This window comes from Thunnus thynnus, chromosome 23, assembly GCF_963924715.1.
Source record: "Thunnus thynnus chromosome 23, fThuThy2.1, whole genome shotgun sequence".
NCBI lineage: Eukaryota > Metazoa > Chordata > Actinopteri > Scombriformes > Scombridae > Thunnus > Thunnus thynnus.
Genome location: NC_089539.1, coordinates 130397 through 149297, shown reverse-complemented (window position 1 = coordinate 149297; position 18901 = coordinate 130397). Strand labels below are relative to the sequence as shown.

Here is an 18901-nt window from a genome sequence, read left to right as displayed (position 1 = left end):
AACTAAGAACCATGTTGGCAGGGGCTCTAGTAAAGAAAAGGGGGAAAGTCAGTGGTCAAAAGGATCAATATCAATATCTTTCCAGCACCAGCATGGTGCTGAAAAGATAGCAGATATTGATATTTACCCCTTTGACTCCCAACTTTCCCTTAATTCTCTGAAATCTGTAGGTTCACGGATCATCGTTTCTAGTGCATTGATCAGGCAGTGGCAGGAGTTGCGTGTGTGCATTCTATATGGATTTGTTTAGGTTATAAAAATAGCTGTGTTATATACTATGTTGGGTGCTATTTATCTATAGAAGAGACATATAATATTCACTTATACTGGTGGTCAACAACAGCTTAAAGCACAACTGAGTGGCAACCTTTTCTGTTGAAATAGGCAGTCATGTTGTGCTCTGGGGCTATGATAGGTATGTGTGTCTCGTCAACACACCAAGGGAACCTCCAACACTCCTCAAAGCCAGTCATAACCTCTTGAAGCCTTTGTCCCTTGGGCAGTTCAATACAGTGGCCAAACACAGACCATAGTGCTTTAGTGACATGGTAGACTCCCTGGCTTACAGTTGCTGTGCTTATCCCGAAGAGATAAGAGACAGTCCTGTATCCAGACCCCATAGCATAATACCAGAGAAGATCTAAACAAATGGATCGAGAGAGAGCACTTTAAAGTACCAACATAGTCAGATATCACAAGCACAATGGCAGGTGCACAGTATTTCTCTAAACTTGATATATCCTCAGGCTTCTACCAGATTAAGCTAGATGAGGAAAGCGCAAAGTTGTGCACATTTAACACGCCTTTTGGTAGGCACTGTGTCCTCCGCATGCACTTTGGTATAACCTCTGCTCCAGAGAGATTCCACAGGACAATCCAGCAGCTGTTTGATGGCATGGAGGGAGTAGGTGTGTTTTTGGATGACATTCTTGTGTGGGGAAATTCAAAATCTCAGCATGATGAGAGGCTAAGAAAAGTGTTGGGACAGGCAAAAGAGTCGGGGCTAAAGCTGAATCAACAAAAGTGTCTGTTTGGGGTGCATGAAATAACTTACTTGGGAGACAAGCTATTTGCAGCAGGGATACACGCAGACCCATAAAAGATAAGAGCAATAAAAGAAATGCCAACACCAAAAGACAAAACTAAAGAACTAAAACGTGCCCTAGGGTTAATTAATTATGGGGAAATTTATAACCAACCTAACAGCAAACACAAGGGCACTGCACAGTCTAACTGAACATAAAAATATGTGGCAGTGGGAGCACAAGCATGAGATGGAATGGGAATACCTTAAGATATGTCTCATTCAAGATCCAGTGTTAAAGTTCTACGACCCAGCACTTCCAGTGAAAGTGTCCACCGATGCTTCTAAGGACGGATTAGGAGCAGTTTTGCTTCAAGAACATGACGGAACATGGTCCCCAGTAGCTTATGCATCAAGGGCGATGAACGCAGCAGAGCGCAACTACGCACAGAAGGTGCTTGAGAAGGAGACATTAGGAGCTGTATTTGGGTGTGAAAAGTTCCATGAATACATTTATGGACGAGAGGTGGTGTTAGAGACTAGTTTTTTATAGACATAATCGGTCTCATGGTGTCTATTTTAGACGTTGTGGTAGTTCAACAGAAGTCTATCGGACTACCCTGCACGTTGAAAAATGGTGCTAAAGGGGTACCCAGAGCATTAAAAAGTGACGCCACGGGGTCCTGACCAAGCCTTGGTATGTGACAAGTCGGGAGTGAGAATGGGCTGACAGGTGGCTCTGAAGTAGTGGGCTTCTGTGTGGCACCAATGCTACTCTCTCCACCTTCAAAAAGACAAAAACAATAGCGCAGCACACCATATCTTTTAATGTACCAAATAATACAGTTAACAACTCTCTCCACCTATTCAATGAACAGAGAAAGAGCACGATACCCTACTCAGTTTACTGATATACACTAACAGTTGCCTTTAAGTTTCAAGAAATTACAGTAGCCTGAATAGCGTGACAGAAGATATTTCAAATAATATTGACCACATTAACTAGACTAGATATGCCAATTATGCCATCAATGTTATTGGGGAAATTAGAAAGGGAACTTTTATTAATGATTGTCCAGTTTCTTGGCTGCTTTAACATTGACAGGGGACGATGATGATGCAGCGGTAACATTAGCTATGTTAGCTAGCTAGCACGTTTATTTACTTTTTTTCTCTCTTTCCCTCTCTGCCCCACCCTTCCTCTCAACGCTATCAATAACACAGCCCGCAACTGGAAATGAGACCGCAGCACGTCAGCCAGAGATCATATTGCACACCAGCCCATTATGTTCGATTACTGAATTACATAGCCTCCTATGGCAAACTGTTTTAATATTTAATCGAACCACACTCATTAATTATATTTAATATATCCATAACAGCATTTCTCCAATCAAAATTGTATTCTCACTAGTCAGAATGGTACTTAAAGATATCCACAATAACATTCTCATTAGTAGACAATATATTTCAAAATATCTACAACTTTGATTGTACTAGTTAAAAATAAATGTAACATCTAATTCTTAAAAGGTATAAGTTTAACATTTGACAATAACATTTGACAGCTAGTTAGAAATTAGATTGTAGATATCTGAAATGAGAGTTTTTCCTAATAATTTTATTGCAGATATCCAGAATGCTCATTCTAGATGTCAAAAATGCAACTGTGGATATCTGAAATTGAAAGCCCAATACACATGAATGGCAAAAGTGACATTTGTCCTAGAAAGAATGATGTTGTGTGTGGATATCTGAAATGACAATTGTGGATAGGAAGAATGTCATTGTGGATATCTGAAATATATATCCAGTCTAGCCATTAATTGTTGAAATGGCTTGACATAGCCTCACCAAGCATGATGCCCTGGCACCACCTATAATTATTTTCATCTCGAGCAAAGGCTTTACATCCTTCCCCAAGCATTTCTCTTGGGTAGGTGATCTAATGCTACGGGGCATCTCAAGCCTCACTAGTGCTGTTGGTTTGACAAGTTGTGTCTAAATGGTCTATGTCTCTTTGACAACAAGCTAATATGCATATGCACCACTATTCATTTGTATTCGGGTAATGTTTATAGTTCAAGATGTACTGATGTAACGTGTTTTCACGGTTGAAGTATTCATAATTTAGTATTTAATGCAGTTTAATGTTTGTGAATGTGGTACATGGCTTCCATCAGCAGGAATGGTTAACAAGAGGGTTGATGCAGAGGAACGAGCAGTGATCCAGCAACAACCGCCAGCTTCCTGTCTACAGGAAGCAAGCTCAGACAGAAAGTTGCAAACATGTACAGGTTGTATACTATGGTTATAGTATACAGTTTCAATCATGCCAGAAGTGTCACTGGCAGGAACACATGGTCCCCACACTTGTCAACTTTTTTTAAAATTTTTTTTTTTATTGGTGATATTGTTGACAAGACATAGTGGGAAGGAAAAAATAAATAAATAAAAGACAAATCAAGCAAATAGACAAACAAACAAAAATAATGACAAACAACAACAATGACAACATCATATTACAATGAAAAAGATAGTAAAATGTAGAAAGCAACTAAGGAATATGGGTTGATTGTGGGAAAGGGGAAGGGGGGGTGAGTGAATGAAAGTGAGAAAAGAGGAGAGAGAGAGGAGGGGGAGAAAGAAAAAGTGAGAGCGTCAATAATTATTATAATAATAATGATAATAATAACAATACAGCAATATAATGTAATAATGATAATAGTCTTGTTTGATAGTGTACTGTGGCGGCGGCAGCGGCAGAGGCAGCCACCATAACAGTGAAATGGGTTAAATAATTAGCTATTTATATTAATTTATATCAATTTATTTCTATTTGAGCGTATATCAATTAAATTAATTTAATATGGCTATGGGGGGTGGAGCCAAACACACAGCGCCCAAGGAGGGGAGGCCACCATCACCCTCCCACACGACAGCCAGCCCCCCCAGCAACACAGCCACAGCCCAGGGACCAGACCAGCTGAGACCAGCCAAGGGGTATTCCTCCTTTCCCCTTTTCCCCTTCTCTGTCTTTTGTTGTTTGTTTGTTTGCCGTCCTGTTTTGGAGGTGGTCCAAACCTAGTCCAGCTGGACCACTCTCAGACCCTTTGGGAGAGAGTTTGTCCAGTGGGAGGTGACCATAGATTTTTTTTTTTTTTTTTTTTTTGCTATAAGAGAGGTAGGGGTAGAGGTACCACAGCCAGTTACCTCCCGCCGTTCTCGCCAAGGACCGCGGCCATACCACCGGAGGGGAAGGAGTCGGGAGAGGCAGGCGCCCCCCGCCCCACGCCCCGCATGGCTCCACCCCCCACCGCCCTGCAGATAAGACTTTACCCCGACTTACGACTGCCTCTACCTCCACCGCCACCACACTCAAGGGCTAGAACAACAGCAGTAATAATAATAATAATAATAATGATTATAAAATAATAATGAATATGATAATAATGATAACATCAACAGCAACAACCATAATAATAATAGTGTAGTTGATCATATCTGGAATAACAATAGTAGTGATAATAATAATAATTGTATAATTCATAGTATGTGGCATAAATGACTATAGTAGTGATAGCAATAATAATAATAATAATAATAATAATAATAATAATAATAATAATAATAATAATAATAATAGTAATATTATACATATTACATACCTATACATGTTGGTGATATATATGTATAACTGGGATGAGGGAGGGAAAAAGTCAAACAAAGAAATAAAAACAAAAACGAACAAACAAAACAACAACAACAACAACAAAAAAACAAGGATGGAAAGGAAAAGTGAATTAAATTTAAAAATAATAATAATAAAATAAGTTAAAAAAAATTATTATAGTAATAATAATAATAATAATAATAAAAAAATGTGTCTATTATTGGTTGGGTATGTGGTCTGATATGTGGTCATGTACGTGGCTCTGGTTTTGGTAATTGATTTTGATTGGATTCTGGGTGGAGTTTTAGATGATTAATGAATGTGGTCCATGTTTCCTCAAATGCTGATTTATTGTTTGTTTTGCACGCTGTTATTTTTTCTATTGAGATGTGTTCTGTGACTAGATTGGTCCAGTGAGTGATATGGCAGGAATGTTTGGATTTCCAGTTCTGAAATATTATTTTCTTGGCGATAGTTAGAGAAATCAATAACGGGTTTTTGTGTTTAGTTGGGATTGTGATATGTGTCAAGTCTCCCAGCAAGCAGAGCGATGGGGATGCTGGGATTCTGCAGCCCAAGATACTCGAGAGTTTTTCTGTGACTGTTATCCAAAATGAAAAAACTGGCTGGCAAGACCAAGTGGCATGAAAATAATCATCTATGTGACCCAAGGTGCATTGTGAACAGATATCTGTATCGATCAATCCCATTTTAAACATTTTTCCTTGAGTGATGTGTATTCTGTGGATGGTTTTATATTGTATTAGTTGTAAATTTGTATTGGTAGTCATGGAGAAGATGTTTTTATTGATTTGTATCCAGAAATCGGGGTTGGGAGATAGAGCCAGGTCCTTTTCCCATTTTGAGGTTGGGAGTGTTATGGAGGTGTCTGTCAATGAAAGAAGTTTGTAAATTTTTGAAATTATTCTTTTAGGGTTTGTAATTTTAAGGATTTCTTCGCTTAATTTGGAAGGTTGTAATGTGTTATTGGATATGTTGATTTTGGATTTAATAATGGAGTTTAGTTGTTGATATTGCAGGAATTGGTCTCTCCCAACCCCATACCTCTGGATAAGTGTATTGAATGATATGAACTGGTTATTTTCAAATAAGTGGTGGAGGTGAGTGATTCCTTTTTGGTGCCATGATGGAAAGTGAACAGAAGTGTTGTACAGTTGGAAATCCGGATTGTACCAAATCGGGGTGAACCTACATGGTGCCAGTGATGATTTGGTGATTTTGTGGGCTTTCCACCAGGCTGTCAGAGTTGAGGAGATTGTGATGTTCTTGTAGTAATCTTGTTTCTTGATTGATTGTGGTAGGAATGGGAGGTCTGTAAGTGAGGTGGTTTTACATTGATTTTGTTCTATCTGTAACCATGGTGTACTGTGATTATCTTTATGGATCCATTTGAATAAATATTGTAGTCGATTTGATAAGAAGTAATAAAGGAAGTTTGGTGCTTCTAGGCCACCCTGTGATTTTGAGTTGTTAAAGAATTTAAAGTTTGAAACCAGTTGTCAGTGGGGGTAATGGGAAGTAATGAAAATAGGTAGTTGATTTGTGGAAGGGTTTTCATTTTAACTGTTGCAATGCGTCCAATAAGAGTAAGTGGTAACTTGGTCCAGCGTTTAAAATCATCTTCTATGTTTTTCAGCAGAGGGGTGTAGTTGAGGTTAAACAACTCTGACAGCCTGGAGGAAATATTAATGCCTAAGTATTTGATATTACCAGTGTGGAGTGGGAGAGAGGGATCTTGGGCTGCAGAATCCCAGGCATTTGCGGTCAAAGGTAGAATAGTGGATTTGTTCCAGTTTATTTTATAGTGTGAGATTGAGGAGAAGTTGTTGATTATTTTGAATGTTTCTTGTAATGATGTGAAAGGATCTTGTAGGTGTAGTAATTAATCATCTGCATATAAGCTAAGCTTATGTTCTGAAGTAGTATATTGTATTCCTTTGATTTTATTGTTTTGTCGTATGGCTGTGGCAAGTGGTTCAATGAAAACTGCAAATAGAGATGGTGAGGGTGGACATCCTTGTCTGGTTCCCTGGTGGAGTGTGAAGCTTGGTGAAGTGATCCCGTTTGTGGTAACTGTGGCCCTAGGTGAAGTGTATAGCGTTTTAATCCAGTGGATGAATGACTCTCCGAAGCCAAACCTGTGGAGGGTGGAAAATAGAAAAGTCCAGTTTACTCTGTCGAATGCTTTTTCTGCGTCCAGTGATACAATTATGGTTTTGTTGTGTTTTTGCTGTGATGTATTGATATTGTCTGAAGCGTGTCTACTCTTGATGAAGCCTGTCTGGTCGGGATGGATTATAAGTGGAATGACCGTTTCTATTCTGGTTGCCAATGTTTTTGTAATGATTTTGAGGTCTGTGTTAATTAGTGGTAGGGGGCGATAACTGGAGGGGTGGGTTGGGTCCTTATTGGGTTTTAAGAGTAATCTCATTACGGCGGTGTTCATGTGGGTGGGTATAATGGAGGTAGTTTTAATTTCTGTAGTTACTCTGAAGAATAGTGGTGATAATATATTCCAGAAATGTTTGTAGAATTCTGCAGGAAAACTGTCTGGTCCAGGTGATTTATTGTTTGGCATTTTGAGTAGAGCTTTATGTAATTCTTCGAGGCTGAGTGGTGAATCTAAAAGGTGGGCTAAATCTGATGGTACGGTTGGTAGGTCCAGATTACTTAAAAAAGTGTCTATTTCTGATTGACTGGGTTTGTAATTTGAGGAGTAAAGGTTGCTATAAAATTTATGAAATATGTCATTGATTTCTTGTGGATTATGTGTGACTGTACCTGCGGAATTGAGTATGGATGGGATTATTGCTTTTTCTTTTTTGAGTTGTAATAGATTAGCCAAATATTTACTTGATTTATTACTGTACTGAAAGTTTTCATATTTGAGCTGTTGGATAATGAATTGTGCTTTCTTGTATATGATGCTTTCCAATTGGGTTTTAAGTTGGGCTAATTCATTTTGTTTTTGTTCACAGGGATTGCTGGTTAGTTGGTGTGTTAGGTGTTTGATTTTTGTCTCTAAGCTAGTTTCTTGTTCCTGTTGCTGTCGTTTCTTATGTGATGAATATGAAATGATTATTCCTCTGATGACTGTTTTTCCTGTTTCCCATAAGAGTGATGGTGAGATCTCTGGAGAGTCATTCATCTCCAGAAAGGATGCCCACTCTTTCTGAATTAATGTGATGAAATCTGGATCCTCCAAGAGTGATGTATTGAAACGCCATCTTGTGGGAGACTTGATATGTGTTTGAGTTTTTATTGATAAGGAAACTGGAGCGTGATCACTGATTATGATTGGATGGATTGTGTTTCCTTGGATGTGCTGGGAGAGTGAATTACTTACAAGAAAGAAGTCAATTCTGGAGGAAGACTGATGGAGAGAGGAAAAATATGAATATTGTCTGGATGATGGATTTTTCATTCTCCAACTATCGCCAAGTCCAAGTTCCTTCATGTATTGTTTAATAACTTCAGTTGAGTGCCAGGTTCTTGTGTTACCGGGTGTGCTAGAGCGGTCGGTTGTAGGATTGATAACTGTGTTGAAATCTCCGGCTATTATGATGTTTGCTGAATTGTATAGTAAGGAGAAAAAATTATGGAAAAAGGATGGGTCATCATTGTTAGGGCCGTAAATGTTTGCAAATGTGTATGTTGTCTGATTAATAGATGCATTAACAATGATGAATCTTCCTTGTGGGTCAGTGATGGATGAGTTATGGATGAATGGGATGTTTTTATTGACTAAGATCGAAACTCCTCTTTGTTTTGTGTTGAGTGTGGATGAGAATATTTTATCAAATTGTTTGAGTCTAATATATTGTAATTCAGAGTTTGTAAGGTGGGTTTCTTGTATAAAGCATATATCAGCCTTTAATTTTATGAGATGATTGATGATTTTGATTCTTTTAGTCTGTGTACGAAAGCCACGTACATTCCACGTTACCAGGTTGAGTGTCTGCATGGTTATGTGTTTGGTTTATCTTGTTTTGAATGAAGCATAAAGAAGAAGCCAGTGAAGGAGGGGGGAGGAGGAGGGTGGGGGGAGTCGAGTTTCGAGCTGGTTGCTATAACTGCCTTAGACTGTCTAGACATAACTGTGAATGGTGACAATAACATAACATGTGAACATTAACACACACACACACACATACGCACACACACAAACGCACACAAAAAAAATGAAAATTACGAGAGAGAGGTAGATTTTTTTTTTACTCCTCTGTAGGGTAACGCAGGCGGTTTCCTTATTACAGAGGAGCGAGGTCGGGAGTGAGGCTTTCGGTCAGATAATCAGGGTTTTTATAGTTAGATGTATGAGTTTATTATTGTATTTTCAGAAGAGCCATGGCGTGATTTTGGAGTTGCGAAATAATTGTCCGTCGATATACAGTTTGTCCACTACGATTGATGCACGTCTATTGTTTTGTCTGTTTTCTTTGAGAATGGGGTATAGTACTTTCCGGCGTTCGTTTATTTCATGTGGGTATTGTTCGTTGAGTCCAAATGATGTTCCTTTGAGTTCCCTTCCTCTGCTTCTGACCAGTTCTTTTTGTTTGAAGTGTTCGAATTTTGCGATGATAGGCCGGGGTCCTTTGTCAACTGGTGAGAGTGCATGACTCGGATCAAAGTTTTTGCAGCACAAGAGTCAATGTCAAAAGCACCACTTATAATTTCTGTGGCACAGTTACTGGCTGTAACGCCCTGCTATTGTTTAAGTTCATTGATCACCTCCTCTATGATATTAAAGCCAATGATAAGATCTGCTGCATTGGGATTGCTGAAAACCAATACTGGCAATACTGTGTTCCTGCCATTGACACTTTTGGCATGATCTGGAACTATATACTATGGTTGAACAACCTGTACACTGGGAGAAAAAAACAATGGCTCCTACTTTACAGATATGGAAAGAATTGATGAGATATGATTTGACTATAGAAAAGACCTTGTCTGGAGATAATAAAACTGAACAATTCAAGGAGATATGGAAGTTTTGATGCCCTATAAGACTTAAAAAGAACTTGTGACATGCTGGAAAGAGAAGGGGGGACTCTGGCGGGGAACAGGACTGAGAACTAATGTGAAGTGTGTGTGTGTGCGTGTGCATGCATGTGTTATGTTTGCAGAGGGTAAATGGTCAGGATGAGAGGGGTATGTGTTATGTGTAAGATAAACGATTGTGAAAATACTTGGATATATGAATGTATGTATCTTGTGTCTTATGTCTTGTGTATGTGAATGTATTGATGTTTCATGTTAGCCTGACACCATCCCAGGATATATACAGTATATGCTATCTTATATATCAAGGTATTATTATATATGTTGGTTAGTAAGAGATTGTAACCAAAATCTCGTGGTGGAAAGCATGAATTTAAATAATGACAATTATATTTAAAAAAAAAAAAAAAAAAAAGAAATATGTACTTCTTTGCACAACCTTATCTAAATTCATTTTTTTTTCTTTTAATTAATAATTAATTGATATATTAATACTTTTTCCCCCCATTTATGTCTTCTCTTAGTCATTATTCTTCAAGTTGCTGTTTTGTTTTCCAGTGTCATCACTTGATGGCACTGTTGCCTTGTTTGTATATTGGACTAGCATTAGCAAGACGCAAGCATCAGCTTCTCTGTATGTGACATCACACATGGACGACGAGTAAATAAAAACTTGGACATACAGTGCCACGTCACCATTCACCAAGGCAGTATGGCTGCTCGTGAGCCACACGCAGACGATAAACGAGCGCCCCCCTATAGTACCATCCGTGGCACTACCATGGATGTATTATAGGGCACTATCCACACACCATACCAAGGAAGTTTGTTGACATCATTGGAAAGAGAAGATGGCGGCGACCACAGCAGTAGAGAACAAACTGACAGATCATGAATTAAATCCCGGTTATACAACCACCAGAGATAGCGAATCTGTTCTGGCAGATTCGGGGGAACTACAGGAGTATGTAGTGGATTTCCTGGAGAAAGAGATTGGAAGCGACCTGAAATCATTGAAGGCTGTTGGCGATCTGCTTGGAAAACTGAGAGAGGAAAACAACGTACTAGAGAAACAGGTGAATTAAAAACGTCGACATTTTTTCATGTGCAGCTTAAAACGCATAGTATAACACCTGACAGCTGTTTATTACTGTGTTTCTTACACAATAATGCTTTTTGAATTTGAGTGAACGAGGGAGAGATGCAAGGAAAAGATGTGAGGGAAGAGAAGTTGAGGAAACGCGCATTTAGAGAAATGAGACTACCATTCTTCTGAACCGTCATCTGAGGCGACGTCAGTTTCTGAAGAGGCTATGCAGATGAACAGCTGTTAGGTGTTAACAGCTCTTTAGCGTTTATTGATGCCTTGGAGTCATGGATGTATTATAACGCCTGGGACACACAGCTTGCGTGTGCTACGGGGAACCTCTTGGTTTTCATGTCGGCGCCCATGTTAACAGATTACGCCTGGGTCACACAGCCTACCTCAAAGTGAGCACCGCGTGTGCGTCGCAGAGCGCCTGCGTCTCGCAGACCTCCAGTGTCCACACAGACAGCGTTGCTGCGGCGGCACTGCCACTGCCAGCTCTATCTTTCCACATAGAGTTTGATTTTGATAATGGCCATCAATAATGGAATGTTTCATATCATTTCATCATAAATTTCATTTAAATTTAGTTTTGTCAGAATAGGATTAAGAACCATGTGCTCAATTAGTCCAAAATAAATAAATAATATGTGTAGGGATGCACGATATTGGATTTTTTGCTGATATCTGATATGCTAATATTTCCAACTCACTGTGGCCAATTGCCGATGCCGATACTGATATATGCGCCGATATCAACATATGCACATATTTTTTTCCAGATGGCTGAGGAGACATGCAAGCATAGATTGTACTAAGCATGATCAAGAAAGACAATATATGAAGGAAGAATTTAGGAAGCCTTAAAACTTGAATGAACCTGCCAAGTGGGTGGAGCAGTAGAGTTTTCATTGAGTTCATTAAACAGACAGGATTAATGTGCAGGCTTTAATCTCTGGTCCGCACTCCGGAGCAGAAGGTGACGGTAATGCACCTAATACACTGGTTGCCAACTGCCGTTATAAACCAAAAAGATGTTTTTTCCAAACAGAGTGGTACATCCTGTCAGCCGAGGTGTTTCCTGGTGTGCATCTGAACTTAGCAGCTCCTCGATGAACTGTTTCTCCCTGACGGTCCCGGTGCTTTCTCCGCAGGCTTTGCTTCACTCAAGCTGCCCATCAGACCCGCTGCTTCTTCCCACTTTAACCTGAATAACAAACCAGGGCCCGGTGCTCTGGTTGGATCCACATGGAGAGCCGGGGCTAACGTTAGCTGAGAGGCTAGTGGAGCGTTAGCCACAGCATGGCTGGAGGGAAGCACAGCCAGCTAGCCTCTGCTAGCCTCCTGGCTAATGTTAGCCCCGGTTCTGCATGTGTATCCAACCAGTGCACTGAGCAACGGTTTGTTATTCAAGTTAAAGTGGGAAGAAGCAGCGGGTCTGACGGGCAGCTTAAGTGAAGTGGAGCCTGGGAAGGAAACACCAGAGCCGTCAGGGTGAAACACTCCGTGGAGCAGCAGATTTGTTGCAGCAGAGGAGATGGCAACAAATCGGCCTCTCATAATTGGCACAAATGGCCGATGCCGATATTTCATTTTAGAGCTTTTATCGTCCAATACTGATAACATGTCGATAATATTGTGCATCTCTAAATATGTGAGGTGAAAGCAGCTTTCTTTCTGACGAGCATGGTGGGGTCTGGTTGAGGCTACTTCTGTGTCAGCCACATACTCTCCTCACACAGGATGGGTTTTTTATTGATTATACTGATTATTCTGCCAGTTAAAGCCTGGCTGACTCTGTTCCAACTGAAGACACCAAGTTCCCCAAACGAGCCAAACACACCCCAACAAACAAACCTCCAAACTAACTGTTAGGAGGGAAACTGACAACAAATTAAGAAAAAAACATCACCAAATCTCTGTCTGGAAGCAGGTGAAACAACAGGCAGGAAGCCCAGTTTGAAGTAATACTACAGATATGGACATTGAAACCAAAGTGAAAGGTGTGATGTTACTAGTATGATGTCAATATGACTGTCAACAGGCCATTTTCCCTGTCTATTTACTAGGGCACTGCTAGAGCTCGAGCACCTAGCAGTGCTATTGTATCTGAAGGAATTATTATTAGGCCCGAGCACCTAGTGGTGCAAATGCCCCATTGAAACTGAAGGAATTCCTCCAAAAGAAACGCATTTTGAGGGACTAAACGTGCTTGAAAACTTATGAAACGTTGCACATTTTGTCAGAAGTGGTGAAAGATTTAATATTTTATGGGTATAAGTGGAGCGACCGCAGGGGCAGAGGGGGCGGCCGCCGCCCCAGGGCCCACGCTCAGTAGAGGCCCCTCTGGGGACGTAGCACACAGCCCCACGAGTGCAGCAGGAATAGGAGAACTTAAATCTCTCGGCTTCTTCTATTCATTCTCTATGGTAGTCCTCTATGGTAGTTCTTATCACTATGGGTGTAATCCCCCCTCCGACCACAGTGTGGGTTGCAATGGCAGAGTGGCGCTATCCGAATTTCTGCTCGTTGACTGCGGGAAGTGAAGGCTGCAGAAGCAGCAATTCAAAGTTTATGACTAACTTCGTTGAAAACTTAAACCAAAATATGAGATATTTGCATCTTTTTATGTTCATAGTGAGTGAAACTTGCCAGACAAAGTTTCAGCCATCTGAGGCCCATTAAGAGCTATTTGCATTCGTGCGTGGCTGAGACCAAACTATCCAACCTCACTTTGCTGTGTGTTGCGGGACATAAACACTAATAAGGACAAAATGGTTGGCAGATTTGCCACCATGAAAGAGAGGAGGATGTAGTTTTTAAAAGGGACCGTGAAATGTACAAAGTTTGTCAAACTGTTTTGATTATTTTGTTCTGTGGAGGATGGAGAAAAACACAAATGGACTAACGTTACATGAAACTACAGCAGTCTAAGCAGGGACAACAACTGGTGGGTGAAACATCCATAATTAGTCTTTATTATAGTATAGTTTAAATTTTGGTTATGAAGAAATCAGTCAGAATATTAGATGTATCTGTTGTTTAGCTCCATGCTTACCGCATCTCAGCACCTGTCACTGCCTGTGGTGTCATAAACTGTCCACTTTGTATTTGAGTAGGCCTCGTAGTGTTGTAGACTGCTGTGTCTATTTTATGTCTATGTTGTTCCCATGTAAGAAAGACATGGTACTGAGACTGTGCACCTGGCTTGTCACTGTCTATTGGCAGTGGTGCTGAGCCATTTGTCAATTGGTGTATCAATCAATCAATCAATTTTTATTTATATAGCGCCAAATCACAACAAAAGTCATCTCAGGGCACTTTTCACATAGAACAGGTCAAGACCATACTCTTTAATTTACAAAGACCCAACAATTCCCCCATGAGCAAGCACTTGGCGACAGCGGTAAGGAAAAACTCCCCTTTAACGGGTAGAAACCTCAAGCAGAACCCGGCTCTTGGTGGGCAGCCATCTGCTTTGACCGGTTGGGTTGAGAGAGAAAGAGGGAAAGGGGGAGGGGGGGGGGGGGGGGGGGACAGAATAACAACAATAATAACAATAACAATAGCAGCAGCAATAGCAGTAGCAATAGCCAGGGAAGGATGCCAACAGGACTGCGAAGGCCTTTAAGCCTACTCTTAAATATAGAGAGGGTGTCCCAGACCGAATCTGGAAGATGGTTCCACAAGAGAGGAGCCTGATAGCTGAAGGCTCTGCCTCCCATTCTACTTTTAAAGACTGAAAGAACCACCAGTAAGCCTGCATTCTGGGAGTGCAGTGTTCTAGTGGGATAATACGGTACTATTAGCTCTTCAAGATATGATGGTGCCTGACCATTAAGGGCTTTGTAAGTTAAGAGAAGGATTTTAAATTCTATTCTAGATTTTACAGGAAGCCAATGTAGCGAAGCAAAAATGGGAGAAATGTTATCTCTTTTCCTAGTTTTAGTCAGTACACATGCAGCTGCATTCTGGACCAGCTGGAGAGTCTTTAGAGACTTGTTAGGGCAGCCTGAGGCTTCATTGATAAATATAATTGGGTATCATCTGCATAACAATGAAAATTTATGGAGTGTTTCCTAATAATATTACCTAAAGGAAGCATATACAAGGTGAATAGAATTGGTCCAAGTACAGAACTTTGTGGAATTTCGTGTCTAACTTTTGCCTTCATGGAGGATTCATCATTAACATGTACAAACTGAAACTGGTCTGATAAATAGGACTGAAACCAGCTTAATGCAGTTCCTTTAATGCCAATTAAATGTTCCAGTCTCTGCAAAAGCATTTGATGGTCAATTGTGTTGAATGTGGCACTAAGATCTAAAAGGACAAGTATGGAGACAAATCCTTTGTCCGATGCAGTTAGGAGGTCATTTGTGACTTTCATCAGTGCTGTCTCTGTGCTATGATGCGCTCTAAATCCTGACTGAAAATCCTCAAATAAACTATTGTTATGTAGAAAGTCACATAACTGACTAGAGACTGCTTTCTCAAGGATCTTAGAGAGAAATGGAGGGTTAGATTTAGGTCTATAATTGGCTAACATGCCTGAATCAAGAGTAGGCTTCTTAAGAAAAGGTTTAATTACAGCTACTTTAAAGGACTGTGGTACATAGCCTGTTACTAAAGACAGATTGATCATGTCTAGTAAAGAAGCGCTAACTTAGGGTAAGGCTTCCTTACGCAACCTAGTTGGGATGGGGTATAAGAGACAGATTGATGGTTTAGCTGAACAAATCATTGAAGTTATTTCGGAAAAGTCGACTGGAGAAAAACAGTCCAAATATATGTCAGGATTTACAGCTGTTTCTAAGGTGCCTGTGTTCAATATGATGATCTGAGATTAAATTGTTTACTAATACGGCTTTAGATGACAGAGATCTAATGTTCAAGAGTCCACATTTAATTCTCTTATTTTGTTGTCCTATTGCAGTAGTGGTTTTAATTTTTATTAGATTTTTATGAATGACTCTTCTTTTGTTTACTTTGGATTTCATTGATTTAAGTGGTCGGGGGACAGACAGTCTCTATGTGGTTTTGGGTGGGTAACTGCTCTAATGGAAGCGCAGAGAAGTGTGTAGGACTGCAGCTCTGCTTCCTGGTCTCAACTCTGGGTTTTCATGGTTTTGGTCTACTAATAAACTCAGCCATATTTCTAGATATGAGAGCAGTTCCATCCAAAGTGGGATGTATGCCGTCTCTCCTAATCAGACCAGGCCTTTCCCAGAAAGTCTGCCAATTATCTATGAAGCCCACATTGTTTGCTGGACACCACCTCGACAGCCAGCGGTTGAATTGTGACATGTGGCTATACATGTCATCACTGGTCAGGTTTGGCAGGGGCCCAGAGAAAACTACAGAGTCCGACATTGTTTTTGCATATGTACACACTGACTCAACATTAATTTTGGTGACCTGCGATTGGCGTAATCTGGAGTCGTTACCGCCGACATGGATGACAGTCATACCATATTTACGCTTTCCTTAGCCAGCAGTTTTAAATTTGATTCTATGTCACCCGCTCTGGCCCCAGGAATACATTTAACTATGGCTGCTGGTGTCGCTAACTTCACGTTTCTGACTATGGAGCTCAATAATCAGAGTTGGTTTCTCAGCAGGTGTGTTACTGAGGGGGGAGAACCTGTTAGAAACATGAACTGGTCGGTGGTGAACTGTGGGCTTCAGGTATGTAGGGCACCACATGCAGTCCTCAGTGCTGAAACATTTAAATGCGGCTGGCAACCTTTTTTCTTTTTTGTTCTTCAGAACAAGCTTGTCTCACCGTGGCTTCACTGTATGTTTCCTTGGACATAGGGTTGCATGGCTCAATAACAATTTGTGATTATAGATAGGATATATCAGCTATTTTACAGCTGTGAATTTTAAAATGACTTTTTTCTAGGGGCCCCTTGAGAATGCTTCACCCCCTCTGTGTTGAGAGTCGACATCTTCATGTCATTATTGAGTTATAGTCATAGTGCCACCTACTGGCAACAGGAAGTTACAGGTGCTGCACTTTTATGACCTTATCTAGCATGTATTGCTGATCCACCTCACATTTCGTCAGAAAAGCCTTAAGACCTTGATGATGCCATATTGTGAAGCTTGTGAGTTTTCGTTGTCACCCAGGCCTTATATTTTAACAAACTCCTCCAAGAGATTTGATCCGAATGACTACAGATGTGGTCAGTGTCATCTAAAAACCTTTGTGATGAAAAGTTATCAAAATCCTTACTTTGCATTGAACTCCGTTGCTGTTGTGATGTGGCAAACTTCATTGTTTCGCCGTTAAGCAACAACTTGAATGTACATTGTCTAACCTACACCATAATTTCTCATGCTTGATAAGAGTCCTGGCCTGAACACATCTACATGTCAATACTGACTCATAGTCATAGCACCACCTACTGACAACAGTAAGTTAGCCTTATATGACAAACATTGTCCAATTTACACAGAATTTACATGGTGTGATCTACACATGATATACAGCAACATCTTTAACTCTTTTGCGCAATGTCCGATATTCATGAAAATGCATATGCATTTCAGTCAACCTCCAACAAATATGCTTCTGCATTAATGACCCTCTCGAGTAGCACCACCTACTGGCAACAGGAAATTCAGCCTTATGTGACAAACATCATCTGATTCACATGACATTTTCAAGGTGTGGTCTACACTTGATATACACTAACATGATGTATAATTGGTGGGTGTTGTCTAGCACCACACAGAGCACACAGGAAGTGATATTGAACTTGTTTGTGCAATGTCTGATGAGAGCTCGGTCCTGAAAACATCTGTGTACCTGCAATAAAAGCCCTCTGACTGTGGCACACCCCCAACATGCGCGAAGGTGCGTGGGCACAATCATTGCAGCTTTAATTCTTCTTCTTTTTCTTCTTCTTCTTCCAAAAGAAACACATTTTTGAGGGCTTAAATGTGCTCGAAAACTTGTGACATGTGTCAGAAGTGGTGAAAAATTTAATATTTTATTGATCTGGAGCATGAGCGTGGCAAAATGGCTCGAGGGCGCCCCTTACAAAATTTCAAATTAAACGTACCCACCCTTAAAGTTGACGTAGATGAATGAAATTTGGTAGGCACTTATCATGTCCAGACGCACAAAAAAACCTCTTGGAGCCATACCCTAAATCCAACAAGAAGTCAGCAATTTTGAATTTAATTTTCAATTTTTACACAGATTTTGCCATTTGCAGGCGTTGTATTTTAATGAACTCCTCCTAGAGATTTAACCTGTCAAACTTAAAATTTGGTTGGTGCCATCTTAAGACCTTTGTCATGAAAAGTTAAATAAATAAAGTGAAATAAACACAAATGAAATAACACAAAATAATGACTTAATTTAAAACTGCAAAGCTCCCAAGCTCCTGTCTGTCGCTACTCAACGATTGGCCAGACAGAAGACAAAGTGTTGCACAACTTCCAGGCTGCATTGGAGGGCATAAATTAGACAAAAGACTAGATGTGTTGGACATATGTAAGAATTAAAACATATGTGACCCATTTTTCCATAAGTGCTGTAGCTTTCAACAGTAAATAACCCGTAATGTTATCAAATAAATGTAAAACAGGTTACCCCAATCTCCCTACACTGGACTTCAGTCTTACTAGTTTTATATAAAATATTATGCATACCTGATCTACATGGTTGGAGTGATGTGTGTTGTTCACTGTAGCTAAAGTTAGTCCAGCTGCTGGAAACAGCTACTCAGCCGGAACAGATGACCCGGGTATACACAATTACTGTCAGGAAATCTTTCAACATGTACTACCATTGCTAAAATACAGTGCATTATACTCAAAGCAGGAGGTGTTACCTTTAACACAGTGCAGATTTTGTTGCAAGCCCATCTAAATCCTCCTTGTCCTGATTAGCACTGCAGACACAACAATACTCTCTGCTCTCTGCATTAACCAAGCAGGTGCTTCTGTTAAATATGCTAGTAAAGCATTAACATAAGTCTCAGATAGCTAGCTAAACCGGACAGCCACCAGACAACTACTCTGTGGAATTTTCATAACTTTATGCTGCAGTGTCCATTAACACGATCGCCACAGTGAG

General features: G+C 40.2%; 1 protein-coding gene across 1 annotated transcript in view; it reads left to right on the top strand.

Moving 5' to 3' along the window:
- The first annotated feature begins 10387 nt into the window (after positions 1 to 10387).
- Positions 10388 to 18901, top strand: part of rint1 (RAD50 interactor 1) — a 52280-nt gene continuing 43766 nt past the window's right edge. Inside the window, exon 1 of the mRNA XM_067581424.1 lies at positions 10388 to 10798. Within this exon, the coding sequence (XP_067437525.1) occupies positions 10574 to 10798 (225 nt within the window). The 5' untranslated portion in view covers positions 10388 to 10573. The remainder of the gene's footprint in view (positions 10799 to 18901) is intronic.